Source organism: Mastacembelus armatus, chromosome 16 (genome assembly GCF_900324485.2).
Source record: "Mastacembelus armatus chromosome 16, fMasArm1.2, whole genome shotgun sequence".
NCBI lineage: Eukaryota > Metazoa > Chordata > Actinopteri > Synbranchiformes > Mastacembelidae > Mastacembelus > Mastacembelus armatus.
The window spans coordinates 20,672,895-20,697,914 of NC_046648.1; the positions used below are offsets into that span (position 1 = coordinate 20,672,895).

The window sequence follows — 25,020 nt, forward strand, 5'->3', positions numbered from 1 at the left end:
ACACAGAGGAGCTTACATTATTTGACATCTATGTACAGAATTTATTTTAACACCATATTTAATGTCACTTATTCATATTCATTTAAGAGTGAACAAGACTGAGGAAGTATCAAAAGATTTATGAGCAGCTTTATGAATAGTGTATTCTTTGTATCTTACAACACACAAGTGAAGGTGAACCACACAAACAGGAAACACCAAAAAAGAAAAAAAATAGTTGTCTTCACTTCCCAAGAGCAGTAACCACTATCTTCTCAGCATCAGCTGCCATTTCATCAATAGCGCTATTTAAAGCTTGCAACATGGCAGCAAAAGAGCGGCTCACAGAGCGGATATGTCTGGGCATCACCAACTCTACCAGCTTTGATGAAACTGTGGCCAGGTCCTTTTCTGCCACTGCCAGCCGCTTTTTAACTTCACCCTTGCTAACCTCTACTGACAGTACACATGTCCTCAGCCCTTTAAGTCTTGTCGGTTCAATGCCTCGTTGTCGTGCCAGTCTCTCAACTGATTCATCATCCAGGCACAGAGATAACTGCGCTTTGGTCAGGACCCGCACTGCTACACTTGAATCCACCATAGAGGCCACCATTGGAACAGGAATAGTTGACATCCCCCCAGAGAGTGAGGCAGCTGCCCATACCACTGCTTTAAATACCTCCTTCTTCTGGGTGACCTGGGTTGAGGTGAAAGTTGGTAGAGCCAGGACAAGGGCATGAGCTCGAACCTCTGGTAGATCTCTGTACATATCCCCCACCAGAACAGGGAAGTCAAACTTCTCCAGGGTGGACGGGCTGACCAGGTAGATTTTAGGCTGTGTCACACCCTGTGATGTCAGCACCTCCAGACTGGCTTTCCTCTTCTCTTCCAGACTCTTTTCCGTGTCTGTTGCTGAAGCTAAGAGAATGAAATACACAGTGTGTCGCTGAAGAGAACGGGCCTCCAAAAACAGCTCCACACTGTTGGGTTGGGGTGACTGTGTGAATGCCATGAATACAGCATTGTAACGGAGGAATTTAACTCTATTCATGTATCCTTCAGGTTCAAGTGAAGAGGTGGTTGGAACAGGCGGCAGGTCCCACAAGCGAAAATCAGGGTGTTTAGGGTTAGGATATCCTGCCACTTCTTCTGGGGCAAGAGGAGATGGAGATGGAGCTGCCCCTTCATCCCCAGAGCAAAGGCCACGTAGGGAGTTCATAAAACAGGCTTTTTCATCCCCACGGTCACCAACCACAGCTAGATTGAGCCTGCTAATCAGGAGATCTTCTACTGCGTCCTTGACATCTGAAAATGTATTGCTCTCTATGGACTCTTTGAGGGTTTCAAGAATGTTTAGGCCTCTGAAAACTTCAGCCATTTCTGTGGATAGAAAGATGCAGCAGCAGTTTACTATAGAATAGACTAGAATACTTAAAAGATATTTCAAACCAGCTTTATAAACAGATCTGTTTTTATGACACTGGCAAGAATAATCAATATTACTATGTTAAACTTATGTTTAATGTCAATAAAAACAGGTGTACAACTTACATCTTTGTAACAAAGGCATGTTTAAAGTACTTTTACAGGAAGCCTGAACCTTCTCAGAAAGATTATTATCTCCTGTCCTCTTGTATATTTATAGTGTCACAGGCTAACCAACTCTGGTGTACAGTGTTGGTAAGAGTAAGTAGATTTTCTCTAAATAAGTAAAATTTTAGGCACTTTTACAGTAACATTATTTAGATATATATATGGATATACCTCTCCACCCCTGTTTTATATTTACACTTGAATATAAGCTTCATAGTGGCCATTAGAAGTAATAAATATCAAAACTTAAGGTCCATGTGATAATCCTAAAATGAAATGTTAAATACATTTTATCCTCATTTACCAGTATGACTCTTGTCATGTGTTTATAGTACAAAAATGCACACTTACCTTTAGATTCGGAGGAAACCCAGCGGTCTGGATAAATTATTTATCTCTAGCTGTCAAATGCAGATTCCTCTGCAGCTTTGAAGTGACAATAGCGTCAGATTGATCTATTTTAAGTGTTTGTCAAGCTAGTGGAACATTCTAATCCTGTAAGCTCAGCTTTAATCCAAAATCAGTTTAAGCACTACATGCAAACCATGTGTGTCTAATGCTAAGGCTTTTTAATGTATAAGCCTGCATAAACATTTTTATGCACACACAATAAAGCATCCTTCATGGTAATATTTTGCAAAACAATTCACATTCTTTTCCAACAGTTGTAACAAAGAAAGTTAAAACAGTCCAATAAATTTTCTGTCAAAGGGGATAATAAACACAGACTTTTCATTCACTGGGAAAGCTGTTATGAATTTTCCAGCAAGACTTTGTTTCTCTTTATTGATAAAACCTAAGTAAAATAAAGGGAGTTAAACTGTCTGTGAGAACGTCATTAAACAAAACTGCACAGTTTCGCTTTTATCTTTAAGAGGAACCCAGCATGCAAATGGAAGACACCTGCTTGGCATTTCAGATGCTATTTTAAAGTTCACATCCTGCCTCTTACATTTTTTGATTTTACAGTGGAAGTCAGCATTATCAGTTTGAGTTTGTCTACCAAAATACATGTGAGCTCCTTCAAACACAAAGTAACGTGTCTCGAATTTAAAATGTAAAGTGCACAGTTTTGTAATAATAAAACAATTGTTTTTTTAATATTTGGCTACAAACAGTTTTAAATGCTTTGCTACACTTTGTTTACACATTGTTTCAAATCACTTTTTCTGTAATAGCTGGGTGCAGTGATTTCCTGTTGTCACTGTAAAGTTGCTGCAGAGAGTAAAATTTATTTTTATCTTTCTGTTTGTGTAACCGGCCCTGTGATGGACTGGTGACCTGTCCAGGGTGTACCCCTGCCTTTCACCCAAAGAGAGCTGGGATAGGCTCCAGCAGATCCCCGTGACCCTGGCTTTCAGGAAAAAGCAGGTATAGAAGATGGATGGATGGATGTTTGTGTAACCAAAAAAGATGCACATTAATTATTAAGCTTTTGAGGTGGTAGCCAGATTTTTTTTTTTTTTTTACTTTGAACAGGGCCAGACTAGCTGCTTAACTTTGCTTAGTTAGTTAACTTCCTAAGTGAAGTTCTGGCTTTAGCTACATGCAGTGTCTTCACATATTGAAACATCCTAATAAATTTTCAGCTAATTTTTTCAGATCTCTCCTTTTCAGCCCATTTCTTAAATAACACTACAATAATTTTGAGAATGTTAATGAATGATAAATGTCTTATACTTCTATAGCATTTTTCTACAAAAGCACACTCAAAGTGTTTTTCCACTGTTTTCTCACTCGCTCGCTAATGGGGGCAACTTGGGGTTTAGTGTCAGATTATCTCCTTCACATTAAAATATAGCCCCATATCCTCCACCCCACTCTGCAATATCGTGCGTTGTCTTCCTCCTGGTGTTTGCCTCGTCTTGTGCTTTTTTTTTTTTTTTTTTTTCTCACCATACTCTGACTCAGCCTTGTGAATTCCCCATCCTTGACTTTCTTTTCAGTACAGTGAAATACATGCTTGAGTTTGTTCCACTTCTGAGTTGCCGACTGCCAACGTTCCTCCTCCAGATAATTTTTGCTCGTGGGTCTGATTTTCATTGGTTCATTGAACATTGAAACCCCTGCACTGCAATGATCGATAACACCACTAGAGGTACAAACACAAATTAGTATATTAAGATTAGTTGAGTAAAAATAAAGAATAGTGGACTCTATAATTGTCTCCAGAATCTCAGCCAGGTGTCCATAGGTCTTATTTTTTTTTTTTTTTTTTTTTTTTAGGAAGAAATGTATTTCAGCAGCAGCAAGTAATAACACAGAAAGCTCAAGCAGTCAAATTCTAAAAATAAATTTAAACTTGGGCTGCTAACTCTAAATAAATGATTTCAATCTGAGGCTGAAAACCCAAGCCTTAGGCAGTCTAGGATCTTGAGCTCCCAGCACTCTCTTTAATTTTTAAATAACTACATTTTTTGCAGTCATAAGGTAATGACAAACAAATAAATGCACCTACCAAGAAATGAACTTGTACAGATTTAAAACATTAACACTTTCTGATTTCACTGCACATTTAATATATAAGAGAGGTTTCAAAGAAGGGAGGGAGAAAGAGGGAGGAATGACTTCTAAGCCTCCACAGTTAACAAATGGATGAGCCTTCATGTGGAAGCTCCTTATCTAGATTACCCCATCATGTGGCCCCAAAAAGGGGGTTATCAGGTCACGGTATCATAAATCTTCAAAACCACATTCAAAGACCATGCTCCAACCCTCCCCTATCCTAAACCTGGAAAAATATATCCTATGTTGCTTTCTGCCCTAACTGTCCTAACTTCTACCCTGCTCTAACCTACTAATGCTATCACTTTCATTACTTCAAAATAAGGCCTTGTGTGTGTGAACGTGCAGGCCAGTCTACAGGGTCATCAGGTCGGCACCTTCTCAATTATGGTGTTTCGTTGAGTTGGGCCCACGACACCGAGAAGTCTCAACAGTGGGTTCCAGCGTCCCAGAACCAACCCCCGTTTGCCTGCACTCACACACCCAAACCATCCCAGTAGGCCCTGAGCCTGCCTTAGAGCAACTGATAAAAAAAGAAAGAAGTTAACCATATACACTTAACCTGGTACTATTAAATAAACATTGCAACTGGCCTGGACAGGATATAAGTATCTGAAATGGTGGCAGTAAGCTAAAGTAGCTGCTGAACTGCCATATTAGTCAGGCTATGTTAGTAGCAAACTAACCAGTAAGACAGACCTGGCTGGATCACACAGCACACAAATAAGTAATAATAAATATGAACTTGGACAGCCTGCTGAGCAACAGAACAAACTAATCAGAAGCAGAAACTAGCTTCTGATTAGGCCTCAGGCCTGTATTAGGCCCCTAAACATTGCTAGTAAAACACCACACATTTTCTAGAACTAAAATTCACCAGACACTGGTAGAACTAAAAGTGCTGCTGGATGGAGACACCCCAGAAGGAAGACATCAAAACAAACAGACCTTACCTGTCCTTGCCCCACTCACACCCTCTCGTTCCAGAGCCATTCACTGGAGCCAGCTCCACTGTCAGCCATGTTTCTTCCTGCATGCTTTTGGCTCCGCCCATTTATCCCCAGTTCACCCAACAGAGAAAAGTTTCCAACAAACCCTCTCAAATGCTGTTTCTACAGCATCTTCCCAGGGAACTATAAGTTCCCTTCCCAAAAATACACAACCCCTTGTGTTCCTGACCACAGCACAAAATCTGGTCTTAGATTGGTACTGACTATCTCCTGAGGCACTATAAACTGACTACCTAAATCTAGCCTCAGTCTTTCCCTGCCTTAGCTGCCCTAACTTATGCCTGAGCACAGTCACAGAGATGATAACATTAGGCATCTACCACCAGAGGACAAACTTAAAAACACAAGTGTTGTAGAAAGTGTGCAGCAAACATACAGGAAGTTTTGTTGATCAAAAATAGCCCCCCACCACTGATAGGACTGAAAAAACAGGTTAATGTGTTTTGCCCCAGGACTCTACTCCCCACAGTGATCTCTGTATGACTGTTAAACTATTCCTTCTTTAATGCATCTCTCATCAGAATGTCTTGAGCAATCAACCAACCAGTATCTTTTCTTACACACATTATGAATGCCTACATATGAATGCCTGCATACATTGTGAATTGTAAATGTTTATTAGTGTGATATAAGGTAGCTTTTTATTTCTCTTGCAGAGTGCAATGCATAGTACTGTGCTCTCTAGTACTAATACATTATCTGCAGTGGTGAAATAATGAATGAATTGATTTATTTACTAATTTATGCTTTAGGTCAATGCAAATGCAAAGTATCTGCATTCATTCTTTATCCCCATTGTAACACCATGTAGGCTTTTATATTGTATGTTTCTGTTATCGGTGAAGTCAGTTTGGTAAGTATTAATATATGCATTTACTTTTTGGCATCACTTTATTTTTAATAACTTCCTGTTCTTATCTGTAAGTGAATGCAAATATAAGTTTCCACAACAAATATTTATACAAAGCAATAGGGAAAATGAAGAATAAATATTAGGGTTATTTCTTCAGTGGATGAATAAAGTGGTGATTGTAAAAGTTTGTTTTTGTGTCAAGGTGGGAAACAGCCAGGAGGACAGAAAGACAAACTCTAGGCTTTTGGTGCAAAAAAGCAGAGGTGCTTGCTGCCCCACCTTTTCTGTGATTGGTTTAGTTTGGAACATCTCAATGATTTGAACATAGATATTCTGCACAATATGCTGCAGTGTCTTTGTACAGGCGTTAACCCTCAGTTTATTAAATGTAACTTCAGTGGCATTTAAGCAATTTCTTAAACAATAAGCATGAACTCTCTTCTTCTATTCTTCCTAATACACTTAGTCCTGTGATAGGCATCAAAGCTTGCTGTATACATACATTTCTATGCCAGATAAAGTGTAAAATGTTCCCTTGAATTTGCATTTACATTTTTATCATCAGATTTATGTTTTGAGCATTTCAATAAGAGTGGCTTGTGAAGTTGCAGTTGAATGGACTTAACATATTCTATACATTAAAAATGTGTCTTCTTTGATAATATCCCCTAATCCCAGGCTGACAGTGATGTGGTACAAATCACACACAGGATAGTCATTTATGCATCAAAGTCAGCAGCCATCTTCCCAGACCCCTTTTAAATTACACTTATGACTAACAACTCTGCTTCTTTTATTATGTACATATCTAGAGGTTGAGTCATGGCAACTGGACTTCAGGTTCTAGTAAAACTAGGAGTCCAGCTGCCATGACTCTACCTCTAGATAACTTCACCTGGACGACTGAGTCTTCACAGACATTATTTACATTTATCTTCACATACATGATTTCTTTCCTGCCAGCATCAGCAGCCTCATAAACACACTAGCACGCAGAATAACACCCGTATTCCTTCCTAGCAAACCACACACATCCTTCTGCACAAGAGCTGCAATAACCAATAGCAACTCTCATCTTGCTCTCATGCTCAGCCTTCTGTTTAATGTTATGCGTGTCAGATTGAGTATTTTACCATTAAAAAACATGTGCTTACTGCACATGACTCCAATCTACCCAGCTCTCAAATCTGATCCATGATTTCATCCACATTAGAATACAGCGTCAGATCCTCACCTTCCTCCTCATTTGCCAGCATACACTGGTCCCTTTCCTTATCCTCCATCATTGCCTCTTCTTTGTTGCCCTCCAACATTTCCTCCATTTCCAACATTTGCTGCCCTCCATTATCATCTATTGTCTCCTCTGCCACTTCTTTCTTAATTTCAGCATACTCTGTTTCTGCGGAGTTTGGTGTCTCCATGGTGTCTGTAGTGTTCTTCATTTTCAGCCTAGAGAAGTCAAGGTCAGAGTACTCCACTTCTTTTGGGTCCACGTCACCATTGGGTGCTGACTGCCAGTCGCCCTCAGCTCCTCCTACAGCTGCTTCTTGGTCACAGGCACCATCATCTTTCGCTGTTTGATCAGCCTCAATCTGTCAGGTCCAAAGTTTGTCAGCCAATATAAGTCATCACACAGTGTAGAAAATTTCAGTGACATCAGGTAGATTTAATATTTTCAGTAGTAGTTGCCAAAACAAAAAAAAGGAATTCAAAGAGAAGACAAATGACAGAAGGGCATGTCTCAACAACAGAATAATAGCTTAGCCAGCAATTATAAAATAATAGAGTAATAATAAAACTACCAGTGAAACTGCTTGAATGGTGGCCATCTCCAAATTCTCAGCCATCTTTCCAGATCTCCTTTGTTTTTTTCTGGAGAGAAATGTAATTAAAAATTGGCAACTGTTAGTAACAAAACAGGTATTACAGAATTAAAGTCCTCAAGGTTTTAAAACAGAAAATGTTTTAGTGTTTGGCCTGTACATCTGATAAACTCTGCATCATTATATTACATTTCTTTAATCAGGACTGATTAGCTATTTGCTTTTTGTCCCTTATTTTAAGATAAGTCATGTCTTTCATGTGTCACAGAGGCTCAACAGTATCAGTCATACAAACATCCTGGCCTTTCTCTGTGGGGTTTCTGTCTTCTCCCTGTTCTCTCACTCCATTTTCTGCTCACAGTCTAAAAGAAAGCAGGTGCATTGAATATGAAATTCTAACTTACACTTAGGTGTCAATGTGTTATATATATGACTGTGCTGGCCCTGCAATAGTCAGCCACTCACCCACCATCTTTATAACATTTAAAATGGTTAGCAAATATGTTGTCATGTGTAAAGCACTCAAAACAAAGCATGTTAAAACAATTATGACTGACTGTAAATTAAAGAAAAGAAAACCAATGCACAAATATCAAAATATAGTACACAGTAACTCAGAATAGCAAAGTTAAAAGTGTACCTGTGGCATATACATATTACACAGAAGATCACTGCAGAAAGGAGAATGCCACTGATAAATGCAATGATGACTTTTAGGTCCATGTCTGTAAACAATTTCATGAGAAGATCTGGAATCAAGAGGGAAAAAAAAACTGTGGTCATGGCCATTTCTTGCTTTTCTCAGTAATGACATAAAACAAACATGCAAACACATAAACATAATAACAAATGATATGAACATGCATTTTTTAAAGGATACTTACCTTCCCAAGTATTATTTTTTAAGTGCGCTTCACTACAGCTGTACTGTACAGAATGTGTTGCATTCACATCAGAGAGGGAAAGAGTGACTGTTACAGTGCCATTCTTTGACAGGGTCTTATTGGAATCAAGCTTAGTACAGCTCATAGAAGATGGATGGGGACCTTTTCCACTGCAGGTCAGCTTTAGAGCATCATGTTCCTTAACTGCTGTGTTTCCGCTGATGTTTTGTTTCACATCTTTTCAACAAAAGAACATTTTCAACAAATTATTATAATAACTCTGATAAACATAGAGTCTCTCAAGCTGTTTAATTGCTTTAATGTAGTTTAATGAAGAATATCTGCATTAACTTTTAAATGAGAAAATATGTCAGTAGACAAAAGACACACAGACTGTTGCCATTCACACAACACTTGACACAGCATTTTGTGAATAATGTGTAGATGGTTCTTAACTTACCGCTCCTATTCAAAGCCGTTGTAGTTTGGTTGGTATGTTCAACTGAAAAGGGTACAAGTCAAAGTTGAGTGTACAGTCTCCTGAAGTTGTTCAGTGCTGTTGGAGTTTAACCTATGAATGTGTCTTTCCTACCATGCTTTATTCTTTGATATAGTATTATTTTTCTATTTACTTATTATTTTAGCATGAAGTGCATCTGCAGTGCTCAAGTGGAAAATGACCATGCTAATGTAACTGAAATTGTAAGGGGGTTTTTTTCTAATATATTATTAGAAAAAATATTTGCAAAAAACACAAACGCTCACACTGAGTTAATTTCACAGATCTAAATATGTCTTGCTTTTGAGCCTTAAAGTAGAAAATGAAAGTGTCACTGCTTCATGTAAAGATGGTACAGAGCCTGATCTCAGTTATTCTATTTCAGTATTTCAGTGACGTTTGTCTATTTAAATGGTACATAAACTGTTTGCAGTAAAATTAGAGTGTCAGAGATGAAGATTCTGTGAGAGCACAACAGTTTTTTTTCACGAAGAGTTGTGACACTTGGTTAAGCAGCAAAAATGATTTGATGCATTATCAACATTTGCTTTATCGTATAAAACTAGTTTAATACAGGGGCTGTGACAGATCAATGAACATCTGTCTGCAGGATGGTGGTTCTACTAGTATTAGGGTACAAACCACCACACATTTCCTGGTTACTTTGGCAGCAGTTGGAAAAAACAAGATTAGAAGTTGTTCTTGTTCTATAAATAGCGGAATACACTGGTAGAGTTGCAAATTTTGCAAGTTTTTCTTAAGTGATATTTGAAAATGTTAACAATCAAATATCGATTAATCATTAATAAGTTATTGTATGACTTGAGGGGCATTAGAGCCTGGCTCAAAATAGTTTAGGAGCTCACAAAAGTTTGCATGTCCACCATGTTCCTAGGTATCATGTCATTTCAATAATAGAGCAAAGCTTTGAGGTAATTGCTTCTGCAGCTTTCCAAGCTAACGCACATAATAGCTTGTAGAGAGTTCCATTTTTATCTTGAACTGTAACTGTCCAGTGATGCATTTTCAGCTGGTACAGCATTGGTGTGGTACTTGACTTGTATTTCAATATGGTTTTGTCCCGCCATTTACCCACAGACAGCTTCTTGCCCTGTTTCATTCAGCCACAGACTAATTCCTCCTAAAGCACGCACGCACACACACGCACACACACACACACACACACACACAAACCCCCAAAAATAAATAATTACTTTACTTTTCTACATACAAGTTAATTACTTTATTACTTTATTAATCACTTTATTAATTACTATTAATTAATATAATTTTAATAATATTAAATTTAATAACTTTAAATGATATAAATAATTGCTGTAACAACTGAATTTCCCCTTGGGGAATAAATCAGATTAAGATTAACAATAAAGTACTCTTTCTTCTTCTTCTAAATAGTAATTAATCAATACATGAGTAATCATTAATCACTTGATGTCTAAAGTTATTAACAATTATATTAAAAAAATAATTATTTATTATGTATATATTTAAATTACATACATTATTTTAGGCTCCAGCAGATCCCTGTGACCCTAAAATAGTAATAAGCGGGTATAGAGGATGGATAGTAACAATAGTCTACAAGAGGTTAATATCCTTACATATTACATAAAGATAAGAAACTCTATTTACATGAAATTGTATATCAGTGATAGCAGAGACAGAAGAGGACTAGGGCCACTATCTCAAAATCCTCACAGTTGTGTGTGTGTATGTAGTGTGTTTTGTTTACGTGGATCAGTACCGGTTTTAATTAGTATCAGTCGTGAAAGAACATGGTAAAGCAACATGTAGACCAGCCACTATTGTTATTTCGGTGATACAGTAAGATCCATCCTGACAAGATTTTAGTTTTCCTACCAGAAAGGTACTTCCTAACAACTGATCTAAACATTTTTATATTGATATATGGAAAATTAAAAAATATATACATTTTGATATATTTAGTGAGCGAATTCATCATTTATATTTAAAACAATCAATCTCTCACTTCCACATAATAAACAGATGTGATGGATCACCACCAACCTAATTTCAAGACAATGCAGAAAAAAACTAAGATGTTTGTTTGAAAAAATAAACATTGGTACCATGACAAGATTATATTAAAGCTGCATACTCTACCTTTACTGTTGGCTCCCAAAGAGAAAAACAGAGTTGCCCAGATGAGAATGTACATCCTGATTCAATGCTCGAGACAGTTTCAGCAGAACCAAATCTCTCAGAAAGACACCAAAAGCTACAGGGGAAGTACAATTTACAAACAGGAAGTTCAGGTGATGAGACTACCAGAAAAACCTTCATGGCTGACTGAACAAATGTTTCGCAATTCAGTAGTTAATGTACATGAATAGATTCGTCCATCATTTTCTTCAGAGCTGTGACTCCCTTGAAAAGTTTCATATTGAAGCACTTTGAGCTATTTTCTGCTAAATAAATATACTTTTACTTACACCAACAATCCTTCAAATCATAGAGTCCCCAATTGACTGCAATTGGAAGTTTTTAAAACACAAATATTTAAACAAATTATTACAGCATATATATTATAACAAATTATATTATTAAATTAAGGAAGAGTGAATACTTCTACAGTTACCACTATCAAGGTTTGTAGAGTAATGGGGTAAATATTAGCTGTTGTATTACCTCTGTCTGTACTCCCCTCAGTGACCGCTGCTGTGTGTCTCTGCTCTGAACAGACACTGCCTTTCTTACTTCGCTTTATGTTCTTCTTCCTTTTATGCACTACATTATGTTTCCAGGAAGTTTCTCTGCTGTACACCCTGCGGGTCATTGCTTCCTCTATCCACTGTCACAACTTCAACTTATGATATAATAACCTTGCTTATAGGTTATTATATCATATCAGGTTATTATAGGTTATATATATATCTATATATATATATAGATATATATAGTCTGCACTCAGTTAATTTGAAGTCATCTTCATGAATGCAATGGGATCAGAAACTCTGAGAACAGGGACATACCATATATTCATCTACCTGCTATACTTAGACACTACAGGCTACATTATAATGCAAACAAAATTACATACACAAAGAGATGTGCATAACCTAATAGTCTGCATTACTGCTGAAATAATAAAATAATTGTTGAAGAGTTTCAGTTTATTAATATAATTAATCAGTTTATTCATGTATGAGAAAGAAAACCTCCTGATTGCGTGCATTAAATAGCTGCAGATTTTAAAACCAGTCTCTATGGTAGTTCTTCATTTCAAACACATGCAGCCTCTTTGATACATATGGTTTTGTGATAGGCAGTGGGATTTATGGTTTATTGTTTTTGAAGATACAGCTATGTTCCCAGAAAAGTCACTTAAGTGATTACTGATTTAAACATTACTTGGTTTATATTTATATTCTCTAATAAATTTCTGTTCACCCTTCAAACTGCTACATAATCCGAATTTTAGAAAAGGTGTTTCTAACCAGTCAAGTCAATTCCTGCAAGACATTTTTAGAAAGGGGAACTAACTTGCTGACTTGCAACAACAGGGCTATATATGCAAATCACCCACAACATTTTTTTTATTAGTTGAAAAAAACACATACATGCAAAATAAAATTACATTGCAACTGAAATGTCATTTGGCATAAGGTTTATTCTTTGTATAACAATCCCTTCCTGACAATACTGTCTTTGCAAACAAGAGAATTTCATATTAGACAGTGACTGCTGAAAGTCTAAGATTAGCTTTGGTTGAATCTGGCATTAATTGTTGCACAGACTGAGGTCAATAAGTTTTTAGATTTATAGAAAAACACTAACCACCATAGATCATCATAATGCTAAAATGTTTAATGGTGCATGCTTAATCTTTATAATATACATAATATTTTATGGGAAATTATTCACTAGTTGTTGAAAGAGTTAAGCCTGGGCCAAGTGGTAAACTGAACTATCCAGACAGAACATACGTCATCTGCATAAAGAAAATGTCTCAAACAAAACCACACTTTGAGAAAATAAGAGTTGACATTGCGTCACATTTTATGCATATAACTAAAGTGCTGAAAGGTTTATGAAAAGCAAAATCTAAAGTACAACAAAGGAAGTCTGTCAAACCTCCATTTGCATGAATGACGAAAGTAAATATCGAGTGGTCAGAGGTGTGAAGTGTAACTTCAGTTTATTACAGGCAGAATTAGAAGAATTTAGCTGTGTGGTAGACACCGTTTACAAGGGTAAGAGATCAGTGCTGTAGTAAAAACCAGCTTACATCAATTACCTTTGCTATCTACATTACAGTCAAGTCTTTTCTTAATCAAAATGATCTGAAAAAGATTATTCACATGCTTTATTAGCTCAAGGCTTGATTATTGTAATGTGCTTTATTGGGGAATCAACTACTCTTGTCTTTCTCATTTTCAGCTTATTTAAAGTTGAGTTGCCCATTCATTAACTCAAACCTCTGGGCAAGATGATACCACCTCAATTTTATTTTCCCTTCACTAGCATGTAGGTTGTTTTGGGATTGATTTTAAAATTTGACTCTTTCTTTTCAAGGCACTCGATGGCCTTTTCCCCTTTTACCTTAATGAACTTTTAAGAGTTCAGAGTCATTAAAGAACGCTGAGGTCCCCTGACCAGAGCTTTCCAAAAGATAGGAAGCTTGTGTTTTCGCTGTTGCTGCTCCTAGGTTATAGAACGGTCTGCCTTGCCATTAAACTGTGCTTAACTTCAGATATAAGTTATTTTAGAACTAAGATAAAAACCTATTTAACTTTGACTGTCACTCATTCTCCGGAATAACAATCATCATCAGTCCTCTACATGTGATGAGAGCACAAATTCCACAATGCACCACACTCCTCACATCTCACCCATTATATCCTGTACATTGGAGTACACTTCCATGTCCTCCCCTTCCAGGACACAAGGTTTTGTCTCGTCATCCTCTTCCTCTATCATGGCCTCATCCTCCAACATTTCTCCTTCATCTCTGCTACTGTATTCTTTGTCCTCTTTCACTTCTTTTTTGACTTCAGCATACTCTGTCTCTGTGCTCTCTCGCTTCTTTGCTGCCTCACTGGGACTCTTTCTTTTCAACAGGGAGAAGTCAATGTTGGCGTACTCCACGTCATTTGGCCCATTGTCAAGCTCAGGAGCTGTTTTCTCTGCTCCCACAGCTTCATCCTCAACTGCCTCTTGGCTGGAGAAATAATCATCTTCTGCTACTTGACCATCATAGATCTGTCATCGGGTATAAAGCAAATGATCAGACCCATTCGGCAGCTGCTATAAGTCCAAAAATGTGTAATCTATGCATGAAATATATTATCTGAAACTTGTTTAAAATGTAATCAATCACATGTAACTTCTTTCACCATAAATATTGATGGTAAATTGGTGAAGTCTTGAATGGCCATTGGGTTCTTAAAACTGCACAATAAAGGGACAATAGTGGAATTGGCCACTGAGACATGGTATTGGCTGTGACGGTAACTCAAGACTCTAATTCGTTTTTCACAAAAGAAATTAATGAAATTAATGAAGCATATTTAAGGCACATCATTGATGCTGTGCTTACATTAGCTGATGGACAGCTGTTGCTTAATTTCTACATCAATTGATACTGCCACAAGCTGGTTACATCAATTAAATCAACGCAGATCCGTAAAGCAACCTTTAAACCACTTCTATTACTCTGCTGATACCAAAGCTCCCACCACCACTAACCACCACCACCAGTTTCTTAGTAATGTGGTAAACAATAAAAGTGAGCTGGTCAGCAGCACTGCTGTGTATCCCTGATTTACTAATCTGAGCTAAAACATGCAAAGTGCAAGTGTGGATACTTAAGGATCAGATATGGAGAATCTCAAATTACTAATGACTGGAGATGTATGCTAATATACACAGTACAATATTGGTTGAATGAAAAAAAAATACCAATAAATCCTCTTGAGTGCTCACCATCTCCAGAGTCGCATCCAGGTTATCAGAGCACTTCCGTTTTTTCCTGAAGAAAAATATATTTAAACATCAACAAATGTATTGAATGGATAAATATTATTCACTGACAAAGACTGCAAATTAATTACTGAAATTTATAGCGTACCTGCGGCATTTTTTGGCTAAACAGCACAAGAGTGCTGAAAGAAGAAAACCAATCAAAAAGGCAATGATGGTTTCCAAGCTTAAAACAGCACTTAATAGTTTTTTGGTTTCAACTGCAATCAAGAGGAACAAAATGGACAAAACATTTAATACATGCAACAGCTTCTCTGATGGAAAACATGAAGTAAAAAGGAGCACAACTGTTTTAGTTGAGAACACATACCGTCTGGTTCAGGCAGGTTTTTTTGAATAGTGAGATTTACTTTTGTTTCCCCATTTTCATTGCTGCTGACACACTCGACTGATGTTTTATTGTAACCTTTTACAGTCAGAGAGATGGTGCTGTTGACTGTGTGATTTGACACAGTGGTAGTAACAGAGTATATATTGTGGTTGTTCAACAGTGGCCATTCAATAGTGGGTAAAGGAAAACCCTGACTAGTACACACACATGTCAGGAGTTCTGCACCAACTTTACACCCAGAGCCATTTTGGACCTTTGAAAACCCTGTGAACACATTAGCAGAATCACAGCACACATCAATAGCCTGTCAGTGTTGGGTATGTACAAATTTCATTTTCAAGCAATGAGGATTAATTAGTACCAAGTAATCTACTTACAGGTCACAGTTACATCAACGAATGCAGTCACAGTCATGTCCAGGTTTCTTCCTGTACAGACGTATTGTCCAGAATGTTCTGTTGTCACATTAGGGATAAAAAGTGTGACTGGTTCTGTGTGGTTCTGCAAGACAGTGGCATTTACTTCACTCAAGACTTTGTTTGATCCAGGTTTAGTCCACATAATATTAGACGGTGGGAAACTTCCAACACTGCAGGTTAGATTCAGAACATCTCCCTTCTTGACAGTCGTATCCCCAGTGATCACAGGTTTACTCGTGTCTGTGAAGAACATTTTAAACAAAATATCTGAATATAAAATAAAGACATAAGAAACATGCAACTTCTTTAATCATTAAATTTAAGTAATTAGACTGGAAAGCTAATTTGATGATATTCATTGAAGTACTTCACAATACCTTATATAAACTGTGGGAAAATATCTCATATACTGAAGATAAATTAAAATATATATCAAGTAGTTCAAGGCTTTGTAAGGTATTATAATGATGTAAATGTCAAATATGCAGCCATAGTGTATTTATGTGTAAAGTTGTATATTTATGACATGGGTGTTGTAACAATAAATACAATAGACATAATACTGTATATACAGTACATAAAGTATACGTAATACACACACAAATATAATATAAAGTCAAACTGATGCCGTGACTGCTTTCATACATTTTTTAAATTCTACCACTGGGGGGCACTAAAGTCCAAACATAATTCAAACTCAACATATTGGTTATTACAGGGAGCATGAGACTCCAGTGAAGCTAAGAGCCACCTCTATTACTCCAAGAACTCTAATAAAAATCTATATTCAAAATGACAACAAATACACAGTGTCAGTAAAATTAAGTTTCAATTCATTAAAAAAAAAGAATATTACAATTTACTATTTAAAAACATAAATTGTACTTACATATCACTGAGACATAAACTTTGTCTGTTACTGTGTCGCTCGGATGTTTTACGGTGCAGATGTAATATCCAGAATCATTTGCTGTCACGTTAGAGCTTAAAAGAGTTGATTGCAAGAGTTCAGTGTTCTGCAGGTTCGTTATATTTTGTAGGTTTCGGTCAGAATATTTGGTCCATATGACAAGTGATGGGGGGTTACTTTCAACACTGCAGGTTAGATTCAGAGTCTCGCCTTCTCTAACACTTGTTTTCCCAGTGATCTTAGGTTTCCTCATATCTGTAAAGCACATTTTAAACAGAATACAATTACGCATGGTGTCCGTAGTATAAGTGGCATACTAAATATAAGATTATCCATCCATCCATTTTCTACACCCGCTCTTTCCTGAATCAGGGTCACAGGGATCAGCTGGAGCCTGTCCCAGCTCTCTCTCGGGTAGAATGCAGGGGTCCACCCTGGACAGGTCACCAGTCCATCACAGGGCCACATAGAGACACACAAAGACAGACAACCTCACACACTCACACTCACTCATGCAACCTACTGCACTATTCATTTTTTGTCTAAAAGCACAAAGTTGCATAATGTACTTACAGAACACTGCGACACAGATTTTTTTTTTTCAGGGTGTTGGTCAGATACTTTGCAGAGCACATGTACTGTCCAGAAACTTCCGCTGTTACATTAAAGATGAAAAGAGTGGCAGTTCCTCTTTCTTCCTGCAGATTAGTTTCCGATTTATTTTGGACATTTTGCTCTGAAAATTTTGTCCACTTGATAAGTAAGTCTGGGAAACCTTCAACACTGCAGATCAGATTCAGAGTCTCACCCTCCATCATGTTTGTATTCCCAGTGAGTTTGACAACTAAACGCAAACAGACTTGCTACACCATTGTTCAGCAACCTGAGATCACCAGTTTCATCCAAGCACACATTTCAGATAACATCCAGCAATGACAGCACATTACCAAACATTTTAGAGATTAAAAATTAAAGGTGAGAATAAAGTATGTTTTACTCACAGGTCACATTCAGAGTCACTGTCTCCTCTGTGGTCACGTTGCTTGGGAAGCTGACCTTACAGGTGACCTCTGTGCCATGATGTTCAGCTGAAGTGTTAAAGGTCAAAGTTGAGGTGTGTCTCTTTGTGAGAGCAGTCATAATCTCAGTGGTGTTTCCTGTGATGTGAGAGTCATTCCTCCCTGCTCCTCTCCACATCCAGGTGATTGTAGGAGCAGATCCAGAGCAGACACCAGGAGCAGTGCAGGTCAGTGTGGTCTGCTGTCCCTCTGTCAGTGGAGGAACCAGCACTGTGGGCTTCTGAGTCAAACCTAATAGGAAAGCAGTGAGCAGCCTGAAGATCATCACTCAGTTAATGTAGGTTAAAAGAATCAGACATGATATGTGAACATCTTCAATACATATGTCTTGAAACTCTTCATACCTTTAATAGAGACAGTTGCTCTGGGAGAGAATGTGAATCCATCCAAACTCCCATACAGTAAACCATTAACTCTGAGCTGATAGGATCCAGAGTCTGACTCATTGAGGTCATTGATGACGATGCTGCAGATTCTTCGATTCATGTCGGGCTCTATCAGTGACACTCGTCCTATGAACCCAGTCTGAATTTTTCTGTTGTTCTCGTTAGTATGAAATATCATGTCTGAGTCACTACATCTTTGTTGAAAAGGTTCACATTTGTACCACACTAGATGTTTGGGTATAAAGCCATAACCAGTAGTGAAAGAACATGGTATGACAACACAGAGTCCAGCCTCGGCTGTTATTTCTTCTTCAATGAGCGTGATGCAGAATCCATTAAAACAATATGGGCTTCTCCCCTCTAATGCACCTGTTGATGCAAACAGCAAAAAAACCAAAAAAATCAGGGACAGAAGATTTTTACATTCTACAATATTTAATAAATGACCTAGTATGCCTAAAAAAATACATCAACTGTGTCTGTTTTACATATTTCCTGTCAGCAGTCCCGAGAAGAGTTTCCATGTGACTGAATAGATGCTGTGAGTTATGATTTTAGTTCATTTTAGTGCAGTTCAATTCACAGTGAAAACCTAAGAAATTTATGTTTCGGAGGGTTGTTAAGAAAACATTCATCAGGTTAAGTTATTGCTCTCTAGGATTATGATAAAGGTGAATACCTGTTTGTGCATCGTTGCTTCTCACAGATAAAAGCAGAGTCGCCCAGATAAGAACAAACATCCTGATGACTGAGACGTTAACGTCCTGTTACCCTTCACACTAAAGTGCAGTAAAGATACAGAAACTCAACAAAAGGAAATTGGACAGTTGACATCACAGATCTTAAAACAGGATGTTGCACATTCAGTTATTCCAAAGTTGCAAGATAAAACACTTTACGGTTAGCGTAATTACGGTTAGATGTTTTTATAGCAAAGCACTTTGTGACATCTGTTCTTGTAAGATCCTGTGTAAATCAGTTGGGCTATATAACAACTCCTCAGCTACAATAAATATCTACAATGCCTCCCATGTTCCCTGGCCACTGTCCAGCTTTGGGCCTCCATTACCGAATGCAGCAATAGACCCCAATGACTCTGTATCCAGCACAGTCAACCCTTTATATACCAGCAAAGCCACAAATGTGGAAATGTCTTATAACATTCACCCACAGTTCAAAAAGATATTTAAGCAAAAATTAAAAAAAATATATTTTACCCCTTTCTGTCCTGCTGTTTTCTCTCGCCAGTGCTGAAGCTCTGCATTGTCCCTTCCTCTATCACTTCTATTTTTCTGCAACCACAGAGCTCAGGAAGTTTCCTCACACATTGTTGAGCAAAATTTCTTCTTCCCTGAGACAGACAAGCTTTCATATGGTTTGAATTTCACAACACAGGACACAGTCTATGATATCAGAGTATCTAATTTGATAAGTTTTAGTACTGTATGCATGCATGTAACAGTTTCAAACTAATTTTAAAATCACTTCAGAATCAGAATCATTAATATATATACATTAGAACAAATCTGAACATTAGTGCAAATCTGGAAGATAACTGTATGGTGTAAAAAGCTGGATGTTGACAAAATAATGAACAATGGATTATATATATGGTCCTGATAGACCACAGCACCTTGGCAGAGGGTAGTGTTTCAAAATGTTTGTGCCCTAGATGGGAGGGGTTGGCCTGGAGAAATCCCTGGAGTGACAGCAGATTGCAGCTGATCAATTTCTCAAAACAGTGAATGATACACTGCAGCCTGTTTCTGTCCTTGGCTGTGGAGGCAGTGTACCAGATGGAAATGGAAAACTTCAGGATGGACCATCGCTGAGCTGCTGCAAGAAGTATGTCCTCTTCTGTGCCTTCTTGGTCAGGACCTGGGTGAAGGTGATAGCCAGAAAGCAGAAGGACTCCACAATAGTGATTGGGGACATGCACAGGGTGATGGGAGGGGGTTTGGGGCGAGTTCTTCCTGAAGTCCACTAGCATCTCCTCTGTTTTTAGCACATTGAGCTCCAAGTTGTTGTCTCTGCATCAGGTCCCTGGGTGGTTAGTCTCCTACATGGAGTCAGACTCAACTGCTCTGAAGTTAAGCGTAATCAGGGTGGTGCTTTCTGCAAAATGTAAGAGTTTGAGTGGCAGAGCTCCTCAGGGATGGTGTCAGGGCCGGCCTTTTGTCTTTCAAAATGACTAGAACTCATTCAGATCGTTGGGTAGATGCAGGACTTTGAAAGGTGGGAGGCCAGGAATTCAGGTTTGTACTTGGTGCTGAGGTTTCTAGACAGAAAGAGTCATTATCAGAGACAACAAACTGTATTTATTTTTAATTATTTTCCAATAATTCTAATAATCATCGTAATCAGCAACAGCATTGTAAGGGATTTGGATTAACATGTTCTATACAGTATATACTAGTTAGGGGAAAATTAAATGAATTAAACAATTAGAATTTGAATATAGTTCAAAAAGATATGTGTACAATAAGATTATTGATGTGTGTTACCACTCTCTTTTCATTCACTTGAATTCTTCCCACTAGTCTCATCCCAGTGTTACTAAACCTCCTCTACTTTCTTTGTGCCTTTCAGAAAGTTTCCCTGCCCAGTGATTGACATTATTTCTTTTTGTTTGAGACAGAAATATATGTTGTGACATGTATAATCTCTCAGTGAAACTAAAAAGAAGCTAAACCATTCGGACCTGCTGGCCTTTTTGGATGGTTTGTCATTTTTCCATTTTCCATTCTGTATATGAGAATTAGAGAAGCATGCATCTGAGAATTAAAAGAACTTATTTCAATAAACATTAACTCATCACATGCATGCAACATTTTTTCTTACACTATATTGTGTGTGGATTTTGTGTAACAGTCTTAATTTAAACTGTCATTTAAAGCTTGTTTAAAAATGCTTTACTTTTAATGGTCCAGACAGCTCAGCATCACAGGTCATCAAATGCATGTAGATTCAAAGAGAAAGTGTCTTAATCTTGGTTAAAACACTATGTGGAAAGGATTATTACAATGTGTTTTCATAGTTTATATTGTGCCATAGAGAATGTATAAATACTGTCCCCAATACTCTTCTCTACTCATGTTTGTAAGTCAGTTTGTAAGTTCATATCTGCAATCTACTTTAAAAATGAGAAGTAATCAGTGACTTACATCATATATTTGCAAGAGTTTTGAGTTGCGATAAAAATGTGATACATGACAAAAAGGGATTTCTACAAATAAGGAAGAAACTACAGATATATATATATATATATATACCAATCAAAATGGCTTTTATTCTTATCAACAGTTACACATACCTTACTTTTCAGATATCTTCTATTTCAAGGGAAACTGTTGTCATACCATAGCCTACATTGTACGAGAAAAAAGGATACTGCAACCACAGTATTGTTTGATAATCATAAAAAGTTGACTGTGTTAGATCTGCAGATTGGTTAGAATATCATCAAAGTCTGAAGCTGTGTGGTGTGTAAATATTAAAGTGTTGAATGCTTGGTATAATATACTGTAAAATCTAAAATATGCACATTCATACAATAATTATTCATGTTGAAAATATGATTTAACATATCAGTTTATATCCTCAACTTTGAGGAAGCTGACATGTTAGCTCAGAGGCTGGGCAATAACATCATATTCGGGTGATATGTCTCCTTTCTTCAGTGACACGTAAGTTCGGTCCTCTTGATTTGGTTTCACCTTTTTCCTTGCAATCCTTCGCAGAGAAGAAAGAGAGACACATTATTTGTTTTCTAAATGTCTCCAGTGCATTAAAAACAAAACAATGCAGAGTAGATGTAAAAACATACTGAAGGAACAATATGTAGATCATGAGGAAGATGTTCACACTGAGAGACACACCAGCAACAGTCCAGGGAAGACTTGTATTTGGTTCATGAGGCTGCACAAGCACAGCTGGAAGAGATAAAAATTCATATTATTAAATTATATTCGATGCATATGAGATATGAGTAAAACTGTTGTATAATGAGCTAAATATAGTGACAACAAATGTACAGAAATTCAATGAAATTTCCTGCACTTTGATCAAGTTAAACTTAAAAGCAAAAGGATCCCGGTTAGACTTGTAAAATAGTAAGAACTGAGTGTATGTCATGTTCACTTTGACAGAACCTTATATCCAGATTTACTTATGATCCTTGGCAAAACTGTGAAAACACACAATCATAGCAAACAGACAGTAACCTAATATGAACATAACCTTTGTTTACTTACATTTCACAGTTATTTCAGCGTGTGTAGACAGAGTCCTATGCAGGTGTTTTGCTGTACAGATGTACTGTCCCAAATGTTCTGCTTTTACCATAGAGATGACAAGAGTGACTGCTCCAGTGTCATTCTGCACAATGATTTTGGTTTCCTTTGGCAGGGTGACATTGCAGCCAAGCTTAGTCCAGGTGATAGCAGATGGAGGAAAACTTTCAACACTGCAGGTGAGATTTAGAGCATCACCCTCACTAACAGCTGTGATTCCAGTGATTGCAGGTTTCTTCACATCTTTAAAACAAAATTTTGACAAACTGTAGTAATGTGTCTAACAAAGTATCCTTCTGAAAGCCTTAAAAATGTTTATTTTAACCAAATAATGATAGTATCCTGAAGATACTTTAATGTCCTTTCTAAGAACATTTGCAAGATGGATTTGTATAATCACATCAACTTTTTCAAGCAGACATCTTATAGAAATATACTGTCCAGAGTCTGCTGACATATTATAGACTATAGATGATAAGACAGTGCAGTGCAGATAATAAGATAGCTGTTCCATTATATTTTTGCAGTTATCAAGGTATCAGGTTAGATTCAGAGCATCACACTCATCTCAGATCTCAGTGTAAAGGAGAATATTTGCATTGATTTTCAGGTCATTACCATCTGAAGAAATACGTCACTAGACAAAAACACTCAAATGTTTTGACTCACACATTAAAAGTTTAGTTCCATGATATCTACTTTTACTAACAATCATTCTGTGAATAATGTGTAAAATGGGCTGAACTCACAGGTCACATTCAGAGTCACTGTCTCCTCTGTAGTCATGTTGCCTGGGAAGCTGACCTTACAGGTGACCTCTGTGCCATGATGTTCAGCTGAAGTGTTAAAGGTCAAAGTTGAGGTGTGTCTCTTTGTGAGAGCAGTCAGAATCTCAGTGGTGTTTCCTGTGATGTGAGAGTCATTCCTCCCTGCTCCTCTCCACATCCAGGTGATTGTAGGAGCAGATCCAGAGCAGACACCAGGAGCAGTGCAGGTCAGTGTGGTCTGCTGTCCCTCTGTCAGTGGAGGAACCAGCACTGTGGGCTTCTGAGTCAAACCTAATAGGAAAGCAGTGAGCAGCCTGAAGATCATCACTCAGTTAATGTAGGTTAAAAGAATCAGACATGATATGTGAACATCTTCAATACATATGTCTTGAAACTCTTCATACCTTTAATAGAGACAGTTGCTCTGGGAGAGAATGTGAATCCATCCATACTCACAAACCTTAAACCATTAACTCTGAGCTGATAGGATCCAGAGTCTGACTCATTGAGGTCATTGATGACGATGCTGCAGATTCTTCGATTCATGTCGGGCTCTATCAGTGACACTCGTCCTATGAACCCAGTCTGAATTTTTCTGTTGTTCTCGTTAGTATGAAATATCATGTCTGAGTCACTACATCTTTGTTGAAAAGGTTCACATTTGTACCACACTAGATGTTTGGGTATAAAGCCATAACCAGTAGTGAAAGAACATGGTATGACAACACAGAGTCCAGCCTCGGCTGTTATTTCTTCTTCAATGAGCGTGATGCAGAATCCATTAAAACAATATGGGCTTCTCCCCTCTAATGCACCTGTTGATGCAAACAGCAAAAACAGAAAAAACAAAACACTATTGATACTACAGTTCCCAAGTCAGTAATCAGATGCTGTGTGTTTTGCCACTGATAAGCTGGAAAAATTCTGTTTGGAAAACTAAACACATCAAGAGAAAAAAAAACATTTCATAGCACATTTATCAGGATAAATGATTGTATTTTTATAGAAATTATTTTGTTCATATCGTTAATGTTATCATCAAAACAAGATTACAATAAAAGTAATATAAATACCTGAATTGCTGCTTCCCATAGAGAAAAACAGAGTGACCCAGATGAGAAAGGACATCCTGATTTGAGACAGCCCCTCTCTTCAAATGACAAACTTTAAACTAAAATCAAACATGTGGGATGTCAATCAATGGTCTAAACCTAAAGACATATTTCTCTACATGCACATATTTTGTTGGCCAATGCTGTACTCAGGGTATGGCTAATCTTTAATCTCATCATCATTGCACATTAATACAGTAAACTGTACAAAGATCAACAAGAGATCTGGGAATACTGACCTCTGCTATGTCCCCTGTCCAACTGTGCATTAGAAACCTCCCAACTACCTCAGATTTTCTATTTATGATACCATTTAAAGAAAAATGAATGAATTCAGCAACTTCTATCAGAGGTTTTAAAAGCTATCTATTAAATTAAGTCAAATGTGTTTTACCTCTGTCTCGTTCTCCTGATCTTTACACTCTACAGCGATCTCTATGACTAAGGTTTTGCTTCCCTGTTTTTGATTACATTTTAAAAGGAAGTTGTCTTCACTTTACTAACACACATTGCTATATTGCTCAGACCGCCATGTTTTAATACAGATATGTCAC

General features: G+C 37.4%; 2 protein-coding genes across 3 annotated transcripts; both read right to left on the reverse strand.

Annotated features, from left to right (window-relative positions):
- Positions 1-5,180, reverse strand: irgq2 (immunity-related GTPase family, q2). Of its 2 annotated transcripts, none has more exons than XM_026316883.1 (2): positions 5,031-5,180; positions 1-1,359 (listed from the first exon to the last, which is right to left on the reverse strand). In XM_026316883.1, exons 1-2 carry the CDS (start codon positions 5,068-5,070, stop codon positions 224-226), a joined length of 1,176 nt encoding a protein of 391 aa, XP_026172668.1. In that variant the 5' UTR covers positions 5,071-5,180; the 3' UTR covers positions 1-223. The 2 variants fall into 2 exon arrangements, with proteins under 2 accessions (XP_026172668.1, XP_026172669.1); XM_026316884.1 differs by lacking the exon at positions 5,031-5,180 and adding an exon at positions 2,223-2,584.
- Positions 5,181-6,286: 1,106 nt separating this feature from the next.
- LOC113136755 (uncharacterized) lies at positions 6,287-24,916 on the reverse strand. Its single transcript, XM_026317791.1, has 21 exons — positions 24,861-24,916; positions 24,428-24,525; positions 23,759-24,169; positions 23,337-23,645; positions 22,549-22,830; positions 22,122-22,227; positions 21,924-22,027; positions 18,975-19,043; positions 18,254-18,664; positions 17,832-18,140; positions 16,810-17,085; positions 15,879-16,160; positions 15,481-15,765; positions 15,259-15,370; positions 15,090-15,159; positions 14,012-14,390; positions 9,108-9,149; positions 8,648-8,884; positions 8,404-8,512; positions 7,743-7,812; positions 6,287-7,532 (listed from the first exon to the last, which is right to left on the reverse strand). Exons 2-21 carry the CDS (start codon positions 24,480-24,482, stop codon positions 7,122-7,124), a joined length of 4,329 nt encoding a protein of 1,442 aa, XP_026173576.1. The 5' UTR covers positions 24,483-24,525; positions 24,861-24,916; the 3' UTR covers positions 6,287-7,121.
- Positions 24,917-25,020: the final 104 nt, after the last annotated feature.

Bases quoted from the DNA above. Each gene is read 5' to 3' on its own strand.
- irgq2 (XM_026316883.1), bottom strand. From the start codon at position 5,070: ATGGCTCTGGAACGAGAGGGTGTGAGTGGGGCAAGGACAG. The intron at 1,360-5,030 runs GTAAGGTCTGTT...TTCTATCCACAG, and splicing joins TGTGAGTGGGGCAAGGACAG to AAATGGCTGAAGTTTTCAGA.
- LOC113136755 (XM_026317791.1), bottom strand. From the start codon at position 24,482: ATGTCCTTTCTCATCTGGGTCACTCTGTTTTTCTCTATGGGAAGCAGC. The intron at 7,813-8,403 runs GTACACTTTTAA...ATTTCTCTCCAG, and splicing joins GTAATATGTATATGCCACAG to AAAAAAACAAAGGAGATCTG. The intron at 7,533-7,742 runs GTAGTTTTATTA...TGGACCTGACAG, and splicing joins CCATTCAAGCAGTTTCACTG to ATTGAGGCTGATCAAACAGC.